This window comes from Falco punctatus, assembly GCF_963210335.1.
Source record: "Falco punctatus genome assembly, chromosome: 2".
NCBI classification, from domain to species: domain Eukaryota; kingdom Metazoa; phylum Chordata; class Aves; order Falconiformes; family Falconidae; genus Falco; species Falco punctatus.
In genome coordinates this window covers 59,526,046-59,549,616 of record NC_137581.1, presented here as the reverse complement: position 1 = coordinate 59,549,616, position 23,571 = coordinate 59,526,046, and the positions used below count along the sequence as shown (strand labels likewise).

Below are 23,571 nucleotides of genomic sequence, written 5' to 3'. Positions count from 1 at the left end.
TATGGGGAGTGCACAGAATCATTTTATTAATCTTCCTGAAAGAAAGTTCTGTGGTCAGATTAACATCCTTGGAAGCCTGTCAGAGAACAGGAACACACAATACTGAGAGGCTAGGAGAAAATAATGTTGTTTGCCCATACTACAAAAACAAAAAACATCTGAGCCTGCCCAGGCTTCAGACACACCATGCCAGGATCATTTAGTTTTCTACCTCCTGCCACCACCAGCCAGCAGTGCAAAACTCCTCTCTTGATGGCCACTGTCATTTTCCCATTGTTGTTCCCTGAGGTCCAGATAACCATCTATTTTTAGAGAAGCAGACCTCCAAGAATTTAAGGCCTTTGCAAAGAGCAGCTGGTGATATGCTGTTCTTTTCTTACCCGAGACCTTTGTTCAAGCAACAAAACATTTAACTCCCTCTTGTCTCTGTGTGCGGTCGTCTGTGGAAGAATCCCTGAATCTAAATAAAAAAATGGAAGGGGAAGAAAGCATAATCGTTAAATCAAAAGGTAATTAATATAGCCTGTCCCTTTATTATGACAGTATATTTACCAGGTGGGGTTTGTTGTGTTTTGGGGGTTTGTTTTAGCTAATTTAATGTCCTGTAAAGGCTAATCAAAGGAGGGATTTACACGATAGTGAGAATGAGAGATCAGATTTAACACCACAACTTTTAAATACAAAGATTTATCATAGTCTTAATTTTTAATTGATTGCTGATCTCACAAGACACCATTCAAAGCTGCAATTGAAAGCTATTGGAAATATTCATTACATGACCCATAACAATAATGGTAAGCTATGAAAGTTATTAGTGGTGTCAGCTTAGCACATATAAATCAAGAAAACGTCAAAGATACATTTCTTTTGTGTATAAAACTATTGGCAAATTGAATTTAGGAATTTGTTAGGGATGCATGAGGAATCTGGTGTTTTGTTTTAGCTATCTCTAAAAACATCATTCAAGCAGCTACTAACATGGAAATTATTAAAGAGAACAAGCTGAAACTGTCACCTCCCTGCATCTCTCTTTCAGACCGTCAGATTGGAAGGTCTGGCTTTCATCCTGCCTTTCCTCATTGCCTTATACAAGGTTATGTTCAAGCTCGGGTAATTAGAAATCACCTCTAAATCAAACAGTGTCTGAAATCTGTCTACAAATTTGTTCTCTTTGTCCAACCTAAATCTCATAGCCCAAAGAATAACAGTGTCATTTTTGCACAAGTGATCAAAAGTTAGGAGGAGTTCATCCAGGAAAGGATGGTTGTAAACTACATCAGCGGCCATAATGTAGTCAAAGTGACAGGAAGACCTAGGAAAGTTCTTTTCCAGATCAATCCCCCAAGACAATTCCTTAACATGAGGCTGGTGCTGGCATTTCAGTTTTGTGTTTTGGAGAATGTTGTACTGAAGGTTTCCCAGCAGTTCTGGCAAATCAGTGGCAGTCACGAGTGCACCTGTGACAAGGAGAAAACAAACAATCTTTAAATATATTTCAAGACTTGACTAAAAAAAGGAACTGATTTAACCAGGCAGCTCTCATTGAGGGGAACAGAATAATGTAAATGCTCCCAAAGGCTCTTAGCCACTGTGCTTAAAATAAATATTTGGTTCCCAGTAGTTCCACTCTACAGATTGCCATCTAAATGCAGATGGGGATGGGTGGGAAGAAATTAAATAGTCAATGCATCTTGATATCATATTGGTTAAAAGTACAGTGAGCAACTAAGGATTGAAGAATACTAGTTATTAACTCCAAGAAGTCAGCATGAGATTTAACCATTGCCTCTGGTTCTTTCCTTTTCACATAGCAGAGAAAAAAAGGGAGGGGGGGAGGAGAAAGAAAGAAAACCGCAAATCTTTCTCAGACTACAGAAAGCTAGAATTCTGTTAAAATGCAGAAGTCACTTCTCTGGATTACTCATGACGAAGAACAGGCTACCATGAAAGAAAACACAGTGTCTGCAGCAGAAAATGATGAACACAAGTGGAAAGAAAGTGACCTGGCATCCAAGAGCTGTTTGGTCAATGGAAGGTGATACATTGGTCATACCTACACATGGCTTAATGTGGTTGCCACTGATATCCTGTGAGGCCACTAGTTTCTTATTTCAGTTCCTGTTTAACACTGTTAATGACAACAGCATCTACTGGGACCCCCTTTATGGCATCGATACATACACTCAAAGCTTTACAGAAAAAAATAATGGAGCAGGTTTCCAAACAAGCCTTTTGGAATTTACTTTTTCTTGCTCTTGAAAGCTTCCAAACAACAGCCTTTTAGAAGAACTGAGACACTTCCTTTGTCCTCCGGTATTCACCTGAGAGATACTTCCAAAAGCATAAGAGCAATGGTAGGTACTCACCCAGTAAACTGGCTACTATGGAGACCAACCCAGTTCCAGCTCCAATTTCAATCACATTTTTGTCAACCAAATTGTATTGTTTAGAATTAGTTTCCAAAAAATAACACAGAACCAGAGCCTGTAGGGGAGGGAATCCATGAACATACTAAACAAATAAATTAAATAAATCCCTTCACTAAATACGCATTGTGATTTAAAAGCATGCAAAAAGATGCTTCAAATGAGCAATATTCATTTAAGCACTGTCCCTAAAGGTTCACAACTCACTATGATCTTTGAGCTCTATAGACTAACAAAATAAACGCTACAACATGCCTCAATATAGGTTTGTAAAGCATTACAGCCAGAAGGAACAACTTCAATTATCTAATCTGTCATGCTGCATAACATGAGCTATAAAATTCCAGTCAGCAATTCCTGCTTATAACTGCACTTACTTCTCATTGAGTTAAAACATGTCCTTCACAAAGACATCTTCATATAAGGACTGCTTGTGAAAGAAAATCCACAACAAGCACAGTTAAACTCTTCTGATAGTTAATTATTTCTAAGAATAATTAACTACCATAAAGATTCATAAGGGACCAATAGATTTACACCTTTTCTTCCGGTTCAGTTTGTTTTCAGTTGCTAACTTACATTTTTTAAAGTTGCTTAACAAGGTAACCCCATAGAAAAGTTTTATAGCAAACAAAGCCACAAGGAGCCACACAGGCTCCTCATATATGCATTTATAGACTGATTAAGAAGCTTCTTTAGCATTTCTGCCATGTCTCATACTGACCCGTGAGTTTTAGTTCACTGTTGAAATAAAAATTGCAGATTTTATTTCTCTGGCAAAGATAGTTTCCAGTTAGAGTCCCATAGTTTTTTCCCAGATTTTGATAATCATACATTCTCCATTGACAAATACCAACTACGGTTGCCACATCTTTTTGCCTTTCCAAATGGTCATCTGTATTGCAATTATTAGTGGCTTAGTTTGGCACAGCAAAATCACACTCTCAGTTTTGCTTTTGGCTGATTAAGAAGGAAAGGAACAGGAGGACTGTTGGCCCAATGTTAACATGCTAGAAATTCAAAGAAAGCTTTTGCTTTCTACCTCTTAATTCAGATGAAAAAGAGTAGGTCTTTAATGCAAACTTACACATATCTCATAATCAGCAAAGCTTTGATACAGAAATAAGTCTGTAAACACCAACACTAATTAAAGCCTGGTTCCTAAAGATTGTTTGATTAACATTTAAAGGCACATTATATTAAGTTTTTCTGTTAGTTCCGTATATTCCTATAATCTCTTCCCTCAGAGTTTTGTCCTATTCTGTTGTAGAAATTGGCTGGCAGGACCAAAATTTCTGTGGGTTAAATTAGGGAAACTTTGAAATCTGCCTTCCTTTTTATGAAACTTGCAGAAACCTTATTTTCCTTAAAGCTTTTGCCCTTTTGACAAATCTGGCTGACATTTTTCAGAAGAGTTCAAATACGGCTGGATGGAACAGCAAGGGAGAACATGAAGCGGCACATACAGAAGGGTTGCTTTCCACAGCAAAACTGGCTAAACCCTTCCAGAAAAAATATATACTTTTCAGTACAGCCCATGATTTTCTGACAATAATTGGCAGTCAGCCAACCTTTCCTTGAAGACGTGCACTGAAGCCACCGAGATACTGCATGAATGACTTGTCCAGTTCTGCTGAGACAAGGAAAATTGTTTGGAGTTCAAACAGCAGAGTACACTAACTCTCCTCAGCTGAATTATGGCCATACTTCTTAAAAATAGTATGATTCTGGGAGGCTGATACCACTGGAACAGAAATGGAGCCTCCTGGGTTTTAGTCTGCTCCCTCCTACGGGGGCTCCTGGAGATGGTTCTGTTTCAGGGATGTTCTCTGAATGCACCAAGTGTCAGTGATGCATCGTAGCACCTCCCTGACCACAGTCGTTCCTTTCACAATTAAATATTTCAAAACAGTCAGTTAGCTGCATTTCACAGTTTCAAAACCTTGAAGAAGTCTCTTTGTATGGTGGGCATGTTGATGGTTCTTATAACGTGAGCCAAGGACGATGGTTCTGTCCCACTAGATTTCTGGCAGGTTAAGAAACAGAAAGCTCCAGCTCAGTCTTTTCACATGTCTGCATATTTAGAAGGTAATTTATTTTATTTTTTTTTTCACATCAAGAGCTTGAGTAGCTTCTGTGAGTGCTAATACCTTGTGAGCTCGTAACACAGCTGTTTCGGCAACCTGGATCTGTCTGCTGTACAGCTGCCTGTATTTATAAAATGTACAGAAATATAATCATCACAAAACTTCCATATTTCTTTCAAAATATGCTGCAATTGGTCAATAGGATCAAAAATTACTGGTAGGTGAGGAGGGGACACAAGATCATACATCTTGTGTGACAGGGGCACAAACAAGAAATACCATTTAGGCTTTAAGAACCAGGAATCCATATGAAACAAGGCTAAATTCAAGTTTGGGATTTGCAGAACAGAGACTGAGAAGCACTGAAAGTTTTCCTTGGGTTTACAACATACGACAGATTTATCATGCAAAACAAATTAAAAGTGCTAGAAGACTCCAAAAATAAAAAAAATAACAATACTGCATAAATACTGTACCGATGGCCAGACGACTGCTCCATAACAGTCAGTGGCTTCTGTAATTCTTATCTCATGGCCAGCAAAGTGAAAGCCTTCCCAGGCCTTATGAGTTATAAGAGCAGGAAAAAAACGCCTTCTCATGATTTCTGCAACTATCTGTTCATCTTCTTTTTCCCCTGGAAGCAAAAGTATAAACGGTCAAACAGGCTGAGTGGACTGATAATGAAACTACCAGTTTATATTGAAAAACTGATTTGGAAGCAAGTATGAGAATTGTGTGTGTGAATAAAACTACATCGCACCATTAATGGTTAGCATGACACATGGGAAGTATCCTGAATTCTAATTGGAGTTTTCAGTTTATGGCTAAATAATTTCTTTCCTGTTTTGTCGAAGAAGCCAAGTTTGTAAAAAGTAAAGAACTGGAATGTTACCATATATTGCTTTCCATTTCAGCTATCCAAAGGAAAAAATTTAACTTCTTTTATCCTTCAAGAACAGCTGCCCTAGTATAGACACTCATGGTCTTACGTGCACAATTTTTATATTATTTTCCATATCCTTTTACTGTTCACTTTCCCCACTTTATGGTTCTTTTTGACAGTAAACAAAAGGAGCCACAGTATCATTTATGAGCGTCACAAAACTTGTGAAACAAATCCTAGCAACACAAATTATGACAGACAGGAGCGAAAGCACTAGTGTTGTCAGGAAAGCTTATCCACCCACCCCAAGAGAGCCCTGTCAGGGGGATTCTTTCCAGTTGGCGTGATATCCTGAATGTCATCCCTGTTGCTAAGCAAAGGGTATTTATGATAGCTAACATAATCCCAGATAACTCTTCTAACAGGAGAGGATTCATTCTTTTTTAGTTGAATACCGAGCCAGTTTCAGTTTTGCCATCATCACACAAAGCTGCACCACAATGTTGCACACACACAAGTATATATATATATATATATATATATAAAAAATACACATAAGTGAAGCTGTCCAGAACATTTTCTTAGCAAAGTCTAGAATCATTCCAAGTTTTCACAGGAAATTTGCTTTCACAGCCAACTATGATCTCTTGGCAAATTAGCTAAAGCAAAACATGTTTACAAGCTATACCTCCTAGAAAGCATGCTAGATGTTAAGATAACTGGGTTACCACCTTATCCAAAGCAGAGTTTCTGTATGAAGCCTGCAGTTACCATCAAAATCACAGCTATCAAGATTGGGATCTGCATAAAAACAGCAGGCCCAATGGTTATTAAAAATGAAAACATTTACATTTTCATCAGCATAAAACACATTGGTCTAGGAAAGATTCTTCACGTTCACACTCAAATCACTGCAGTCACAGGACATGATGGCCTCAAGTGTTGTCATTTGCTCTGCCATATCTCTCAGTATTTTTAGGCCCATAAGCTATTGGGATGTCTCTCCCCCTTCGTTGTCATAGAAGGATCAAGGAACAAAAGCAAATGTGAACAAGGGAAGAGATGATACTAAACAAAAACACATCAGGAAGATGCTCAGGCCCATTAGCCAGTGTTTTAAGCTTGTAACTCAACTTACTCTCAGCATCAGAGGAAACTAGAGAATAGCAACAAACAAGGAAGAAAAAGCAAAAATGTTCATGTGCAATCTTAGTATGTTGACAATAAGACAGAATCAAAATGCTAAACAAACAAAAACCCCAACTAACTAACCTACAGCATTCTCCAAAAATGTATTGGGTGTGGGGGGATGACCTTAATCATGGTATACAGCAAAAATAACGTAATGCATATACTACTGGAAAAAACATAAACAGTGTAATTTTATAAAGGTAACTTAAATAAAATAGTCAATATTGAAACTACTTTTTTTTAAGATGTTAGAAAATAAATAGCATGTTTCAGCCAATTACATCTTTTTGCAAGTCTCTAATGTTAAGCTGAGAGAAAACACATGCATGGTGCCTGCAATCAGGGAACTCTGCACAAACATAAGTTAAGTGCCAGAGATACGCTGCTCCAGGGCAAAATTAATCTTTCCTTATGAAAGAATTAATATGATGCTGTCTTACTACACATATCATAAGCGTATTTAATATATCATTTTGTTTCCAGGCATACCAGATATAGCCTGCTTTTAATCTTCTCTGATTGCTTGGAGCAGTCTGATCTTGTTCTGTGATCACTACTAGCTGTGGAAGGAAAAAGCTATTCCTTCTATTACCTCCCAATTACAACCATTTTTCTTGATTGTTTCTCCCTTGACATCTGTTTTGGATCCAATTTTGTCAAGAAGCCATAACTTATGAAGTCTTAACTTACAAAGCTTCTGCCAGAATACCTATAAAACTTTAGCAGTACTACAGCTACCCCTCTAGTGCTCAATAAACATTTCCCACCTATTCCCTACATTATCAGCAATCTTACTACTTCGGGCTCACAGAGCACCTATACGAACAGGGTTTGTAGGCCACTGCTCCCTCTCTGAGCTAAACTGTCCACAACTGAAAGAAGAATCCCAAATCTGATTAATAACGCCTTTGGCCATCTTAACCCACCTGGGGGATTACCAAAGGGATATCTGGAGAAGTTTACATATTTTTTATATTTTGACTTCCACTTCAGAAGATCGTACTATTGTGGAGAATCAAAAAGAGTACATGTTTCATTAGAGACATCATATGGTAGACATGTTTCAAAACCCTAATGAAAAACGTTATCAGTACCAAGATGCTAATGATTCTGACAAAGAGTGCTGACAAAATAAGGAGTGAAGACTTTTAGTCAGATTTGCTTGCTTACATACGAGTTTCCCTTCATATTGCAAAAGGCACTCTTCTATTTTCTGCTTTATATCTTCCAAAATAACTAAACTTGTGGGACTGCACAAAAGGAAAAAAGCTAATTTTTCTGTAACTGCCTTCAGAGCAGAACAGAAGAATAACAAACTAGTGGGAAATCTTTCAAGCAACAAGAAAATTGTTATCAGGCTAAGCAAAATCCAAATGAGATTAAGTCTTTTAATACCTCCAAATGTTGAGAAAGTTCTTCTGGTACTTCAATCAAACTAGTTTCTTGCTAACAGATGCAAAAAGTTGGTAGGAAGTTATTCTTCTGCAAGCATTAATCTCTGTGTTAGTCCATATTCTCTTGTTCAGGAAGAAAAAGACTTGGAATTATGACTGAATGAATGGATTTTAATGACATTTTAAGACAACAAGAGCCAACCCATCAGTAGAATAGGGTCAGAGAAGAGTAAAGGAGACTTGACTGATCTGGCTGTCAATTCTTGTAAGAATGGAAGTGGATAATGGGCCTTTCCAGCAATACTACTCAAGCATCCATACTAAAGTGTCAGAGCTTAAAAGAGTCAGCTAGGACTGATTCCTCCCTTCTTCATTTGCCTGAGTTTGACCAGGCAGGTTGGCCTCACTCCTCTTCTGTGACTTGGAAAGGCATGGAAGTGGTATATACATAGAATTACTTTCTCCAGCCTATTCATCTTTTTGCACGAGCATGTATACACAGAAACCACTGAGTTTCAGGTGCTAGAAGATGCTACATTAAGATGAGACAGTTGAATCCTGTTCAGGTAGCATATAGAAACTGAGATACTTTTGTTAGTGAAACAGATAGTGTTGCTTTGGTCTTGAACTTGTGTTCACAAAGAAGTTCCAATCTCTTGATGCCTAAATTCCTCTTGAAATAGAATTTGATTGTCTTTAAGTTTCTTAAGACTTTCTGCCTAATAGGTTAATTGCTTACAGCATTCTTTGAAATATTTTGGGTAAAGTATTGTTTATCATGAAATTCTAACATCTTCTGAGCGTGTTCTTGGAACTCCCTTGGTTTTAAATTAATATCGAGCTGAGGGAGAAAAGTCATATACAGCTGACACATCTTGCACTATATCAACTACATCATTATGAAAAAAATCATAAACATCATTCTCAAAGGCAAAGCAATCACCGTTCTTACAACTGAAATGTGAACATAGTTTTCCAAAGAGACATACTAAATCATTTGGAAGACTGGAGTTGTGAAGTCAGTGGCAGGTTAGTTAGAGAAACGTGTGTCAAGTTGCAAAATCTTGTGTAGGGAACCAGAGGATTTTGCTGACACATTCAAATGTCAAATGAAGTGCTTTATATTAGAGCAAAAACTAAAGAAAGAAAAGGACGTGAGTTCTGCTGAAACAGAGTTGGAGACGGCCTTCAAGTGGGAAGGGAAGGCAGAAGGAAAATACAAGGAGATAGACCAGGTCAGAATGGAAGGGGTTGCAAACTGCAGCGTCTTTAATGACGAAGCAAATCACACTAATAGACCTTAGGGTTTAGGCTATCTTTATCTGCACGCTTTTTGCTTAGAATGAGTAGAAATAGTACCTGTTTAGAAACATGCTACATGATTAGCTGTTCTCTTACACCAATTGTCACATAAAATCATGCTTGGGAGTATACAGCTCCATCAGGAAATGGTAACCTTAAAACTCAGTCAGATATCTTCCATCAGTTAATGGCATATGTTAAATTTCTCACTGCATAACTAATGATACTGCCTACGTTAATGCATTCTCCACTGAATAAAAATTGAACAGAGACAGGCATTGTTAAACAGCACTTAAAAAGCAGGAAAAGCAGCAAGAGACAAGGAAGCTGAATTAAAATTATATATTAAAAAATAATAGATACCACTGTCCAGGTACTTGAATTAAAATCTGTCTAAAAAAGAAAGTAAAATTACCTTTCCACATGAAAGCTATGAAGAATATATTAGCAGTGAATATCTCTATTTTCAAACTCATTCACAAATAGCACACAGATTAATAAAACATCCTCCAAAGTACTTTCCTAATGGATTAGGACAGCATTAATTCAGAAACCAATTTTCCCCAATGATTCATCAAAACAACCTACAGGAGGAAAAAAATGCATTATTAGTCTCTTTCAAGTGCTAGCCCGACCCTGCTTTATCTCTTGAGGTCAAATGGTGTCACAGCCCAAGGTGATAAGGAAATAAGACCCAGATGTCTTCTGCTTCTCTCATGCTTTGATGGATCTCCTCCAACTGGCAAAAGGAATGAAACCCAAGCCTTCATCATGATGTTGACCTGACAAAGTTCAGCCCTCCAGCAACAAATCCTCCCTTCTTCAGAATCAGTATACTCTCTCCTGTGGAATTTAGGTTTAAAATTTACCATTTAGACTTGTACTTACAAATATTTTAAGAACGATGTATCAACTGCTGTAAAGACGTACATGGTTCCTCTAAGGCTTCTCAGAAATTGCCTCTGAGTTTGATGAGCACAGGAGGACTATCTGTGCTGACGTTACTAATTGAGTAATTCATGAGTGAAAGTTCCAAGAATTCATAATAGCCAGGACTCTTCAGGTCTCCCCACTCAGGACACACGGAACTGGAGTTATCCAAAGTAAAGATTCAAGATGTATTTTATACATATCATACCCAATATATATCATATATATTACATATATATACATATGAAAGCTATCTATGTATCCCCACATCAGGAAGATACCTGCAGAAAGGTCAGTAAGGGAACATATCTGCAAACTGTTCTGTAAGTATAAGAGGTGACTGAAGAAGAGTTACATTACTACACTGATAGGAATAATCAGAAGGCAGCCCTGTGAATCCAGCTGGGTATTTCAATGGCTCAGAAGAATTTTACCCCAAATCTACGTTAGGTCCCAGCTCTAAGGGACTCTGGAGAGATGATTTCTGCTGAGCTACTGACTTAGGGTCAGAGCCCTGGTCTTGCAAGCATTACAGATGGCTCCATAGAAACATACACAATCCTAATTCACAGAATGGTCCCCAAACCGATATCACTTTAGTATCTTCATTTTATTCCGCTTCCAGCCCATTCCATTACATTACAGCCAAGGACCCTTAAAGGAACAGGTTAGGAAGGAAACCTAATCATGTCCTTGACTTCCCAGAAGTCAGATGTAACCTACACCTTTCTAAGAATATAAAGCAAAGCACTGTTCCAGTACTTATCTAAACTACACAGTTAATTTTGCCTTACTTCATCCCTACCTACAAAGCAGGAAATGATCATGTAACCTGAGAGTAGGCATTCCAGTACATCCACTACAAGGAACCTGCTGAAGTGATGGCAATGATGACGTGTATTATATTGATTAATCTGAGATGCCATGTCAGAGTAATATAATGCTTGAAACTTTATACTTTGAAATGCAGAAATACAAAACTGCCACCCACAGGCAGCCTCTTCTCAGCCAAGAGACAAGATGCATTTAGCTCAGAGCACGAGAAGGGAAGAGGAGGAGAGGGGTATGCTCACAGTATCCAGCCTGTGTATTTACCCAGGCGTGAGAGACACATTTTCAATTTGCAATGCACACCACTCATATCCCAGCCCTATCCAAAACACGGGTCATCCAAAATCATTAGAAGGCTGAAAACAGAGAACCATATTCAGCTAATCTCATGAACACATAATGAATTCAAATATGACAAGTACTTCCCTTGTTACTTCATCATGTTTGTCTGTCATTGAAAACATCTTCAGGTCTAGGCTCAGCAGCTATTTGATCTCTAAAGATAACTAAATTACTTCCCTTTGACCACAAAAAGTAGACTATGTTCTTAAATTAGGTGGTCTAATGTACATTATAAAAGGCCGACAGCCAATTTCCTGATGGATAGGCAGGCTCTGGATGAGTAATTTAGACACTGTAAGTCATTGTCTAGTCTAATCTTTCACATCTCTTACCTTGCCCGGTCAAGATGGCTTTGTGCCATTGAAAGCTCTTACTTCCTTGTAATGACACGCCAGAACATGCCAGGTACCACAGCCAGTGGAACAGAAGGGACTCAACAACATTCCCCTACCAATAACTCTGGATTTCTAAAATGATTCTTTGAGGAAAGGACCTGAAAGTAACCTAACAACACCAATCCATGAAAACGTACCACCTTTCTCCTGTAGCAGTTGAGAAATATTTAATTTATTGTTGAAATGCAGCAACTACAGAGGGGAAAGATGTGAAAACAGGAAAGACAGGCACATGGCTGAGGGGTAAGAATGTATTACAGACTTCTCTACAGAGTTAACATCTGATTTGATTATCTGAGTGTTGCCTCTAACTTCTGTTCTATCCATACACAGGAAGTTTTCATTTGAGTTTAGTAATGTCTTCAGCAAAAGTGGGTCTTGTCGGAGGAATAGAAAAGGAACAAAGAAATGTTAATTCAAATTGGTACACCTGATTTTTACTATAGTATTTGAATGCTGCCACTTTCAAACAAAAGAGCTCAGAGGTATGTTACAATAGTCAAGAGGCAAATTCAAAGAAGAGATGCTTTTAGACTATTCTGATTTGCTTTGAATTGTGTGCTTTAGCTTTAGTCACTCCTTAATTGGGTTGTACTCAAGTCTTATTCCACACTACCTCTTTTAGCCTTTTTTTGTTTGGAGACTGCTTGTTGCCTAAGAGGAGTAGAATTTGAGTCCTGATGTTTCAGTCAATCTTGCAGTGAAGAAAAAAACCAGTAGGTAACTAATGGTGTGACTTCCAGGAGTCTGGGGTTTTTTTAATGCTTTTGAGATGAGAATTAATGGAAGAGGTTGTTTGGTTGTTTTGGTTTTCTTAAACATAGAAGCATAATTCAAAGCTAAGAGACAAAAAAGATGAAGATGAAAGGAAGAAAGGAGGTGGTGGGAAGGTATAGCAAAAGTGTCATTTATATATAGCATAAATAGGCTCATTTTTTAACCAGCACTGTTAATTGCGAAGTCCACTATATAAAGAATGCTTCAGCAGTTTAAGCGCTCAAAAAAATGGAGGAACTGACTGCTGGACCTTCCTCAGAAGGATTCAAATTCACAACTTGCCCACCTGAGGGGTGTGTTCCAGCCACCCTACAGAACCAGCTGCTTCCCCTTCCCTCCATCACCACCAGAGGTGGGCCACCAGGAAACCAGGATTACAAGAATCATGCTAGAAGGACAAGAAGCAAGGGAAAGCCCAGCTATGAACTGCGCACTCGGTTGTGACGAGGCAGACTTGCGCTTCACACTCTGCTCCTAGGATTTTTCCCACATTTTACAGCAAAGTCTCTGAAGTCAATGGAAAAGTGTCAGTGGGGAAAGGAGTGAGCAAATAAGCATCTTTAGAAGTAACCAAGGAAATAGTAATGAGACACTAAGTCACTCCCTTTTCCCAGCTGAATATCTCAACTTCTAAATTACAGGGTTAGGCTGCTTCTCACTTGCCTCCATTCCAACTACATCCCATTTAAGGCACCTTTCTGGACTCCACCAAGAGACTTGAAATGACAGCAGGAATTGACATCAATTAGGACATCTGTCAAGCAGGCTGAGTATAAGGAGCGTGCCCCTTCTAAAATGACGGGAGATATGTGAAGGTTACCAGGTCAGTATTTTCTCAGATATTTATGGATTAAAAACTGATCCCTGGCCAAGTGAAATGAGATGACGGAGTGTCAAGGACAAGTGTGCCTTGCAAGCTTGCTCTTCTCCTTTTGTTTCAGAGATAAAATCATTCTGAGGTGAATTTATATAACGCAACTGTGGTGAAGTAATTTAGTATCCCAAGAAATGCAAAGTGGCAGAATCTGATCTCAGAAAAGTTTAGCCAAGGAGAGTTAAAGCTAAATTCATCAAGAGAAATCATGAGAGGAAATAAAGAGAGACAAACAACGATGCAGGTGTGATGAAGAACTGGTTGGATAAAGACACCAGAGGAAAGATCAGACTGGGTAAGGACCTACCTGTAAGCTGAGAACCAGTAGTAATAGGAATCATGAACAAGAAAGAGGAGTTTTAACCTGGAGAACTTGTGACAAGCCAATTAAGAAGGGAAAGACCTCAGACTGGAACTTGCAGAGAAACTGAACTGGATTAAGAACCCTGAGAAAGAGACTGGGTAGGTGAAGTTAATGAACTGGGAATAGGGTTGGTGGTAGAGGGAAAGGATGAGAACAAGGAACACACAGGCTCAGGTAAGTATTTTGTATTTTATATATATAAAAATATATAATTGAGCAGGTAAGTATCTGTGCAGCAGGTTCAGCACCCTTCACCTCCAGAACCTGGCATGGAATTTAATATACCAAAATCTGGTGCAGATGAAACTGTAAGGATATCCCAGTTTCCATTCTCATCCTCTTAAATTAGTGTTTCTAGACATTGAAGAGAACCACCTGCTATTGCTATCAACAGGTTACTCTGTTAGCTAAGTGGAATGTATTTCTGTATTTGAGCTAAAGATTTTGCCCTACCAACTGATTTTGCATACATTAACCTAATGTCCGAGAATTCAATTTATTTTCATAATTCCAAAGCTAAAGAAGTTACACGCAGACTCACTCCTCCCCACCTTGAACCCTGCATGAAGAGAATATCAATATTAGAGACCCAAGCTTGCAGAAGCATAGAAATGCCTGTGCAACTTTCTATCAGCCCTCAAGTACTATGGAATACATAATGACAGTAATCAATATTTCAGTCTTTAGTAGTTCTATCTTTAATATTTATTCTTCTAGATATTTCTTCCCCCAGCAATCATACTTCATTGCATAGGATCAACTTGAGCTCTTGGTTCAAGTCAGAATTACACAATAGGAAAGGGAATTGCATTAAAGAAAATCTTCAGATTAAGGCTCTTGAACAGTGCTTTGTGGAACAGCAATCTATACCAATCCCCATCAGCCATCTTTTTGTGCAATGTCAGTTTTCCAGAGAAGGTCATCAATTTGGGATACTTTAAAAAAAGTATTAAAAACCAAAATAACAAACATCAGTTTCAGTAAGCAAATAATTAATTTTAGGTATTGCAGTCATGCTCAAAGCTCCACCTTGCCTTGCTGAACATGTACTAAAGAAAAAACAGATGCTAAGCTCTCTTGAAAAAGCAGAAGCCCAAAAGCCTGGCTTTACATGGACCATGACTCAACTAAGATTTTAAACAAAAATATTATGAAAAATAAAATAATTGTTAAAAAACAACTCCTTTCACGTTTAGCTGTAGAGCATAACTAGACCCCACCCCAAAACGACACCCAACCTTGCCCTAAAACCTTGTCTACTCCTGGTGACTCCTAAAAAGGAGATTACTTGTGATGCTTTAAGATCTTGAAAGATGTGCAACCATGAACTTGCTCAAGGAAAAAAGCTGCCATCAGTCCCTGAAGGAATTTGAAGGTTAGGTTTGAGGCTGTCTAGACAGAAACCAAGCTTGTAATAATCCATTCTTTCTAAATGACACCCACAAACAAACCTCTCCTGCATAGTTTGTTCATAGTCACAGCTTCGTTCCCTGGAATGAGTTGCAGGCAAATAACTGGAGGACAGATGCCAGGCACCAGTAGGAAACTGCTGGGACCAGAGTATGCCAGTATATTCCTACATAGCTAGAACTACAACAGTGCTACCTGTTGTACTTTCTGTACAAGTGCCATAAACATAATCCTTCAGGAAAAATTAATAAGAAAACAGCTCAATGTCAGCAAGACACCATGTACCTTAGCAATATTCCTAAGTGGAACAAGAAAATATAGTGAAAGAAGAAACATTTTACCTTCTTGTCTTTCTAATTCTCTTATCGGTTCATTTTGTAGATGATTCTGTTGTGATGATGTCCAATCCATGCTATGCCACAAAACCTGGGACAGAGAAACAAGCCTGTCTGAATAAAATTATTTCTTTTTCCCCACACAGCACTTCACACACACACCACAAAAATATTTTTACATCTATTATGCTATAATTTACTTCTATTAATAACAAAGACATGTAGACATATAAGTATCAATATTAAAACCATAAAAGAACCAGAAACAGAAAACTAGCTCAACTGTTCTACTTTCAGAGGGAAAAAAAGCAAGAAGGTTTAAAAGAAAAACAAAAAAGAAAAAAAAGAGCTTTGATAAACAGTTAGAACATTTATGAAATTTTAAAATTAGAATCAGTTCATATCAGCGTAAGTAGGCTTATAAATGATTGAAAGGAAAAGTAGCACCAAACGTGTGAAAGAGAAGAAAAATTGTACCAAAAAGGTCTACTCTTGCTTGAATTATTTGGCTTGGAAGGAAAGGAAACAACCTATTAGTAAAGGTTGCACATAAGAATAAGTAAAAAGCTGGATCTATAGACTGTGTATGTGCACAAAACATGTAGACTTGGGAGAAAAACGTAATAGAAAAGTATGGCAGGGGACAATACAATTTTCAGCTGTCTGCAGAAAAGCAGAAAAACAACCAATAGTCTCCAATTCTTGATATTTTACAATCAGAAAAACACTGAGTTCACAGGAGAAAAAAACATCAACTCAGTGCTCTGGTTATTTTTAAAGTTCTTGCACTGTTATATGGAAATTTTACTGATTTTTGCAGGAGGTTACAGGCAGCATGCAGATAATAATCCTCAGATGTCTAAACCCGAATAGAGATGCAATTAAATAAGGCAATGTGTGATGGAGTATCTCTATCTAGCAAAAATAAAAAAAAAGGGGGGGGGGGGGGGGGGGTGCGGCGCAGTGGACACAAGCAAAGTAAAAACATATGCTGAATCTCGAGAAAACTTCCTCACAGTGCAAAGCCTTAGGCAGGGTTTCGTCGCAATACTTCAGATGAAAGAGGACAGTACCAAAACAGCCCTGTCTTGTTAGAGGGGCTGCATCATACCCTCTTGACTTCACCTTACAAAGACACGCAGGTTTAATGTTTAGCTTTAGTACCACAGTGCCAGAAGCCATTAACCTATTTGAAGGTGAAAAATAACTTAGGGGGGTTCTACACATCACCATAACTCATAAAATGAAAATACTGCTATTATATTTATGTCCATCTATGCACTCAGCAATAGTAACATTACATGGGGAACTGTCGTGCTTTAACCCCAGCCAACAACTAAGCCACATACAGCCACTCATTCACCTTCCCCCCACCACAGGGGGAAGGGGGAGAGAATCAGAAGTGTAAAAGTGAGAAAACTTGTGGGTTGAAATAAAGGCATTGTAATGAGACAGAAAAGGAAGAAAATCATAACAGTGATAATAAGAGAATTAGAATATACAAAGCAAGTGATGCACAATGCAATTGCTCACCACTTGCTGACTGATGCCCAGCCAGCTTTCCCCCACAGTTTATAACCTGAGCATGACATCGTCTGGTACAGAATATCCCTTCGGCCAGTTTGGGTCAGCTGTCCTGGCTGTGCTCCCTCCCAACTTCTTGTGTTCCTCCAGCCTTCCCACTGGCAGGGCATGAGAAACTGACATGTCCTTGACTTACTATAAACACTATTTAGCAACAACTAAAAACATCAGCATGCTATCAATATTATTCTCATACTAAACCCAAACCACAGCACTGTACTAGCTACTAGGAAGAAAATTAACTCTATCCCCGCTGAAACTAGGACAGTATCCACCCCTTATTCTGTATCATTTATGACATGTCCAGGTGTTGCAGTTTAATCCTGGCCAGCAATCAAGCACCACACAGCTGCTCACGCATCTCCCCCACAGTGGGATGGGGGAGAGGACTGGAAAAGTAAAAAGTGAGGAAGCTCGTGGATTGAGATAAAGACAGTTTAATAGGTAAAGCAAAAGCCGTGCACGCAAGCAAAGCAAAACAAGGAATTCATTCACCACCTCCCACTGGCAGGCAGGTGTTCAGCCATCCCCAGGAAAGCCGGGCTCCATCACGTATAAAGGTTACTTGGGAAGACAAACGCCATAATGCCAAATGTCTTCATTGTCGTCATTCCTTCTTCTTCCCTCAGTTTATATACTCATCATGATGTCATATGGTACGGAATATCCCTTTGGCTAGTTCAGGTCACCTGTCCTGGCTGTGTCCCCTCCCAATGTCCCGTGCCCCTCCAAGTCCTCTCACTGGCAGGGCCTGAGAAACTGAAAAGTCCTTGACTTGGTATAAACATCACCCAGCAACAGCTAAAAACATCAGTGTGCCATCAGCATTGTTCTCACACAAAATCCAAAACACAGCACTGCACCAGCTAATAAAAAAATTAACTTTGTCCCAGCCAAAACCAGGACACCAGGTCCCACACTTTCCAATACATCCCATTCAATCACCATCATCTTTCCTGTCTTTTGATATATTAATACAGATATCATTCCCTTAGCCTACAGGCCCCTCCTCTGAAATGTTCATTGAGTTAATTTAATCCATGACTTTGGGATCCATCTGTTATGTTAGTTCTTCAGGGTAGGAGAGACTGTGTGTGGTGTTGGATTGTTGCATGCTGAAGCCAGTTCTTGTTCTATCACCATGCTGCTTATCTGGTTCTATCATCAAAATTCATTCTTCATTAATCTGGGTAATTATAATATCATTTGTATGGCTTATAGCAACAATAGTAGTGATGACATACAGTATTATATAGCAGTTAACATCATACAATTCAAATCATTGGCTAGTCTCACCCCGAATCAAATCTTGGGGTGCACATCAGACCGCCCCATCCTCCTGCACTACCCACCAGGTGCACCCAGGTCCTTGAGCAAAAGCAGTCGTGTGAATGGATTTGCCTTTGCCTGAGGCAGGAATAACCCAGCCTGTCTCCCCCAGCGTGTTCTTTATGTGCACTACAGGGACTTTATCCCCTTCTACAGTAGTAAAAGTTTTGATCGGGCAGGGCCAGCTCCACTGGCAGATCCCCTGGTATTGACTGACCAGGCGGTTTTGCTAAATGTGTATCCCAGTGTTTGAAGGTCCCAGCACCCGTCGCTCTCAGAGCAGTCTTTCACAGTCCGTTGTGCCGTTTGATTTTCCCGGAGGCCGGTGCACGACAGGGGATGTGATACACCCACCCAGTGTCACGCTCTTGGGCCCGGGTGTCTATGAGGGTGTTTTGGAAATGAGTCCTGTTGTCTGACTCAACTCCTTCTGGGGTGCCACGTCCCTGTAAGACTTGTTTTTCAAGGGCCAGGGTAGTGTTTCAGGTGGTGGCATGAGGCACAGGGTCTGTTTGCAGCCACCACATGGTTGTTTCCATCATGTTAAGCACATGGCGCTTGCCTTGGCGGGTCTGTGCGAGTGGGATACAACCAGGCTGCCCGGCCTCCCCGTGATCATACCTCAGCCATCAACCTCCATACCAGAGTCCTTAACTGCTTGGCTTTGTTGATTGCGGCACGTTTCACATTCATGGATAACCTGTGCTACATTGTCCATGGTCAGTGGCCTGCCTCGGGTACGTCAGCACCTACATGACCTACTTTTACAGCCAGGTTCTGTGGGAGAGGATAGAGAATGTCTGAAGAGAGATGTGTGAGGAGTATGGAGAATGTCTGACCATTATTGACAGGAGGTAAGAGAGAGGAGGATGGAGAATGTCTGACCTGGCAGGACATAAGAGCACAGCTGGGTATTGTGAAGGAGAGTAAGAAAGACAAACATGGTTATCTAGTAGCAAATAGGTGTCTGCATGCTTGTAGTGATATATAACTATGTAACTGGGTGAATGGTTTCTGCCCAGAGCCTGGTGGTACGTACAGCTGAAATGTCTATCCAGGCTCAGAGATATAAATACAAGCTTCTCTGTACAATAAAGCGTCTCTTGTTGCACCACAACCAGAGTCCATGCCTTCATACGTCACAAGGTTCTCTACCTGAGCAGCAGGATCCTGCCACAATGTGGCAGCCCAGATGGGTTTGCCTCCGCGCTGCTGGTGGCTCTGCTTCCATCACTGCAACCACCCCCACAGGGCATTTACCACCATCTACGAGTCAGTGCAGACACAGAGCACTGGCCACGTTTCTCATCCAGCAATGTCTAAAGCTAGCTGAATGGCTTTCACCTCTGCAAACTAACTTGATTCACCACCTTCTTCAGCAGGTCATATACGACTCCATACAGCCACCTTTCATCTCTGATGCTTTCCCACAATATGACAAGGCCCATCAGAGAACAGGGCATGTTGCTTCTCATTTTCTGGTAGTTCATTATACAGTGGGGTCTCTTCAGCACATATGACCCCCTCCTCCGGTGATATTCCAAAATCTTTGCCTTCTGGCCCGTCCATTATCACTTCAAAGATTCCTGGGTGACTGGGGTTTCCTATTCAAGCCTGTTGTGTGATCAGTGTGACGCAGTTACTCCATGTACCATCAGCTGCATGATGTGTAGAGGGGACTGTCCCAGCTCTTTGAACATCCAGCCCAGCACCAGCTGTCGGGGTGCCAGGAGGAGCTGGGCTTCAGTACCAACCACATGTGAAAGCAGCTCAAACCCCTTCTTATGCTGACAGTACCTTTTCCAGCACAGCAGGCCTCGGGTCCTCTGTATCCCTAAATCCCAGCCCCCGAGAGTCAACCTTGAGTCTCCCCTGGTGCTTTCTGCCAGAGGCTCGGTTGGTGCAGTATCGCCGCTGGTGCACTGCTGTGGCAGTGACTGCCACCTGATGTTCTTTGACCCTCAGCAACCCCACAACAGAAGGGTCCTCCCGAGAGACTGGGCAAGGTAGGCAGCTGTTTAATTCCCCCTGTCTCCAAGGCAGCTATACCAAAAGCCACCGGTACCCTCGTGGGTCTCCTTGAAATACCCTCTCCTGAGGCAGCCCGTGCCAAGGATGCACAGAGCCTCCGGGCCAGTCACAACGGGGAGCTTTTGCCAGTCGTTCCCAGTCAGGCTTATTTCAGCCTCCAATACAGTTAGCTGTCGGGATCCCCCCATCACTCTAGAAATACAGATGGGGTTTGATGGCATTAGGGCACACTGTGCGCCTGTGCCCACTAAAGCCTTATACTCCTGTGGGAGTATAAATAAAGAAACAGACAAGTAAAAGTGAGAAAATTCATGGGTTGAGACAGAGACAGTTTAATGGGAAAGAAAAGGAAAAAATAATAGTAATGATAATAATAATGATAAAAGAGTTAGAACATACAAAACAAACAAGGCACAATGCAATTGCTCACCACTTACTGACTGATGCCCAGCCAGTCCCCGAGCAGCAGCCCCCAGCCAGCTTTCCCCCCCAGTTTATATGCTAAGCATGATGCCATACGGTTTGGAGTATCCCCTTCGCCAGTTGGGGCCAGCTGTCCTGGCTGCGTCCCCTCCCAACTCCTTGTGCCCCTCCAGCCTCCTCATGGGCAGGGCACGAGAAGCTGAAAAGTCATTTACTTAGTGTAAACACTGCTTGGCAACCACTGAAAACGTCAGTGTGTTAGCAACATTATTCTCATACTAAATGCAAAATATAGCACTGTACCAGCTAGTAGGAAGAAAATTAACTCTATCCCAGCCAAAACTAGGACAGGCACAGAAAAGAAATTCAACGGGATTCAAAGTCTTTGTAGGCATCTTCAGAATAACAAGTAGAATTAGAAACTACTGGGACAGTAAGCAGTAAATGTCACAAACCCCCATCTGCTTGTCATCTACCTCAGAAGTATATAAAAAGACAATTTTTCTTCCCATTAGAAGATAAAAATAACAGGTTAATCATTCCCTTTGCATTCCAAAGCACAAGCAACATTGCACTATAAAATCATCCTATAAGGGAAAACCTTTGTGTTTTGTGGTCCTGTACTTCTGTTTTTTTCCATTCTAAAAATATCCTTTGAGGTATACTGAGCTACACAACAACCTGCCTGACTTTAACATACAAATTCAGGAGTACTACAAGCAACTACACAGCGCACAACAGCTCAGTCGCCCAGTAATGCTGTTTAAAGTAAATGATAAAGCAATTTAGAGTAAAAGACACAGACAAGTGGAACAGCACTGGCACCCACTGCATTTCAGCCAACATTACCCGAATCTCTTGCAGCTTTCCAAAGACTGAACTCCAACAGAAAAGTCCTTATCTGCCCCGTCAATTCTCTCCCAGGCAGTCCCAGGCAGAATTGTGCTCTGTAGCATGTCACACACTGACAATATCCCCACACCAGCAGCAGTAATAAATCTCGACAGCTGCAGCATGAACACGAAGTGGGCACCACACACTTACGTAAGGGAGCAGATTTTGTAACAGCAGTAGGCAACACCCAGCCAAGGGCACTCCAACCTGCAACATAACCAGCTTTTGAGTACTTTTTACAAGAATAAGGTAGTGACAGAGTGCTAGTAACCACTCACTGTTACTAAAACATAACTGAAGAGCAAAACCCCATCCGTCAAAGGGGTCTTCCAAGCACAAACGGCAAATTACAAAGGGACAGGGATACATCTGTGGCACGGCTATATAAACGTGTGCGCTCATTGGAATGCAGAACTGTAACAAGCTACCTAACACCCAAAATCCTACCTCACTTTACCCCATGAGACAGTTGTCAACGTGCATAAATACACAATTCTTCTCTTTTGTATATACAAGATGTACATTCACCCAACAGATTGCAAACACTCACTGCATGGGAACAAATACAGGTATCTCCAAGACTTCTCTTATTTAGACTATAACCAATCCAGGACAGGAACGGCCTCTTAAAACAGCTTTTAGCAAAATTAAACTTCAACTGGGGTTTCTAGGTGCCACTGAAAAATAATAACTACTGTACAAAAATACTAATCAAGCCCTACAGAGAACTGAAGGCCTCTCTACTTTCCTACACTTGGCAGAAAAAATTAACAGGAGCTTTTCTACGTTTACCAGCTGTCAAACAAATCACCACGACCCATCCACACTTTTAAAGCAAAATTCAGTAATACTAATCAGTGATTTGCAAAAAGCTGCTGTAAACTGTCTAGACTGAGAATTTGCTTAAAAGATTATAATTTTTTACAAGAGTAGTATCAAAAGGGATCTGTTTTGCCTAGTAAACACCATACATGAAGTATTAGACTGTCTGCAGCTGTAAGGGCCAAATCCCACCCAGTTCACCTCAGCCCTTCATCCTTTTAGGGGAGGCTAATGTTTCATATGAAACTTCATTGTACGGACCTGGCCTTTCAAAGAGTGAAACGATGAGAAATGAAGTAGAAATATCAAATGAGAAGACAAAGAAAAGCAAGGAGGACTGAAATGTACTGCAAAAACACAAGTAAAACCGGCAGCATTCAGTGCTTTTCTACCTCAACCCACAGGAGTGAGAAATAGATCCTACAACCAGAAACAAGTGAGATGGGAAGAATTCTGAGCCTAAAACATGGTTTCTCTCACAAATTAACCTGACATTAAGTGCTGCAACCAGTGGATACCCCTGATCATCACTTCTGCAAAGAAATTCTGGCTTTGGACATAGTCATGTAACTACAAATCTAGAAGCATGACACAACACTCAAACAATTATTGCGCATCAGATTATGTAAGGACTTACTGTACTGCATGATTTCCCATGAGATTTTATGAGGGCTTACACTGTCTCACGATGTAAGTAACATTACTTTCAGCACAAAACTTTCAAGACATGCCAAGTGAAGGGAATGAGGAAATCAGGATAAAAAAACTCAATGAACTCACTTTCATTCTCGCAACACCTAGAAATAATCGAAGTAGTTTTCAAGATTTCATTTAATGCCAAGGTTAAGGAAGGAACAGATCGCATGTGATTTTAACAGCTCTCTCACCTCAGAACGCAAACAAGCGGGCATCACATTTTAGCTCAGTTTTAAAATCTCAAACCTGAA

The 23,571-nt window shown here is 40.2% G+C and overlaps 1 protein-coding gene across 4 annotated transcripts; it reads right to left on the bottom strand.

Moving 5' to 3' along the window:
• LOC308058986 (protein-lysine methyltransferase METTL21E-like) lies at positions 1-23,511 on the bottom strand. Of its 4 annotated transcripts, none has more exons than XM_080375674.1 (5): positions 17,075-23,511; positions 15,548-15,632; positions 4,990-5,147; positions 2,367-2,484; positions 1-1,457 (listed from the first exon to the last, which is right to left on the bottom strand). In XM_080375674.1, the coding sequence occupies exons 2-5, from the start codon at positions 15,615-15,617 to the stop codon at positions 1,033-1,035; spliced, it is 771 nt and encodes a 256-aa protein (XP_080231800.1). In that variant the 5' UTR covers positions 15,618-15,632; positions 17,075-23,511; the 3' UTR covers positions 1-1,032. The 4 variants fall into 4 exon arrangements, with proteins under 4 accessions (XP_080231800.1, XP_080231801.1, XP_080231802.1 ...); XM_080375675.1 differs by having other exon boundaries at positions 21,758-23,511; XM_080375676.1 differs by having other exon boundaries at positions 6,128-23,511.
• Between the last annotated feature and the right edge of the window lie 60 nt (positions 23,512-23,571).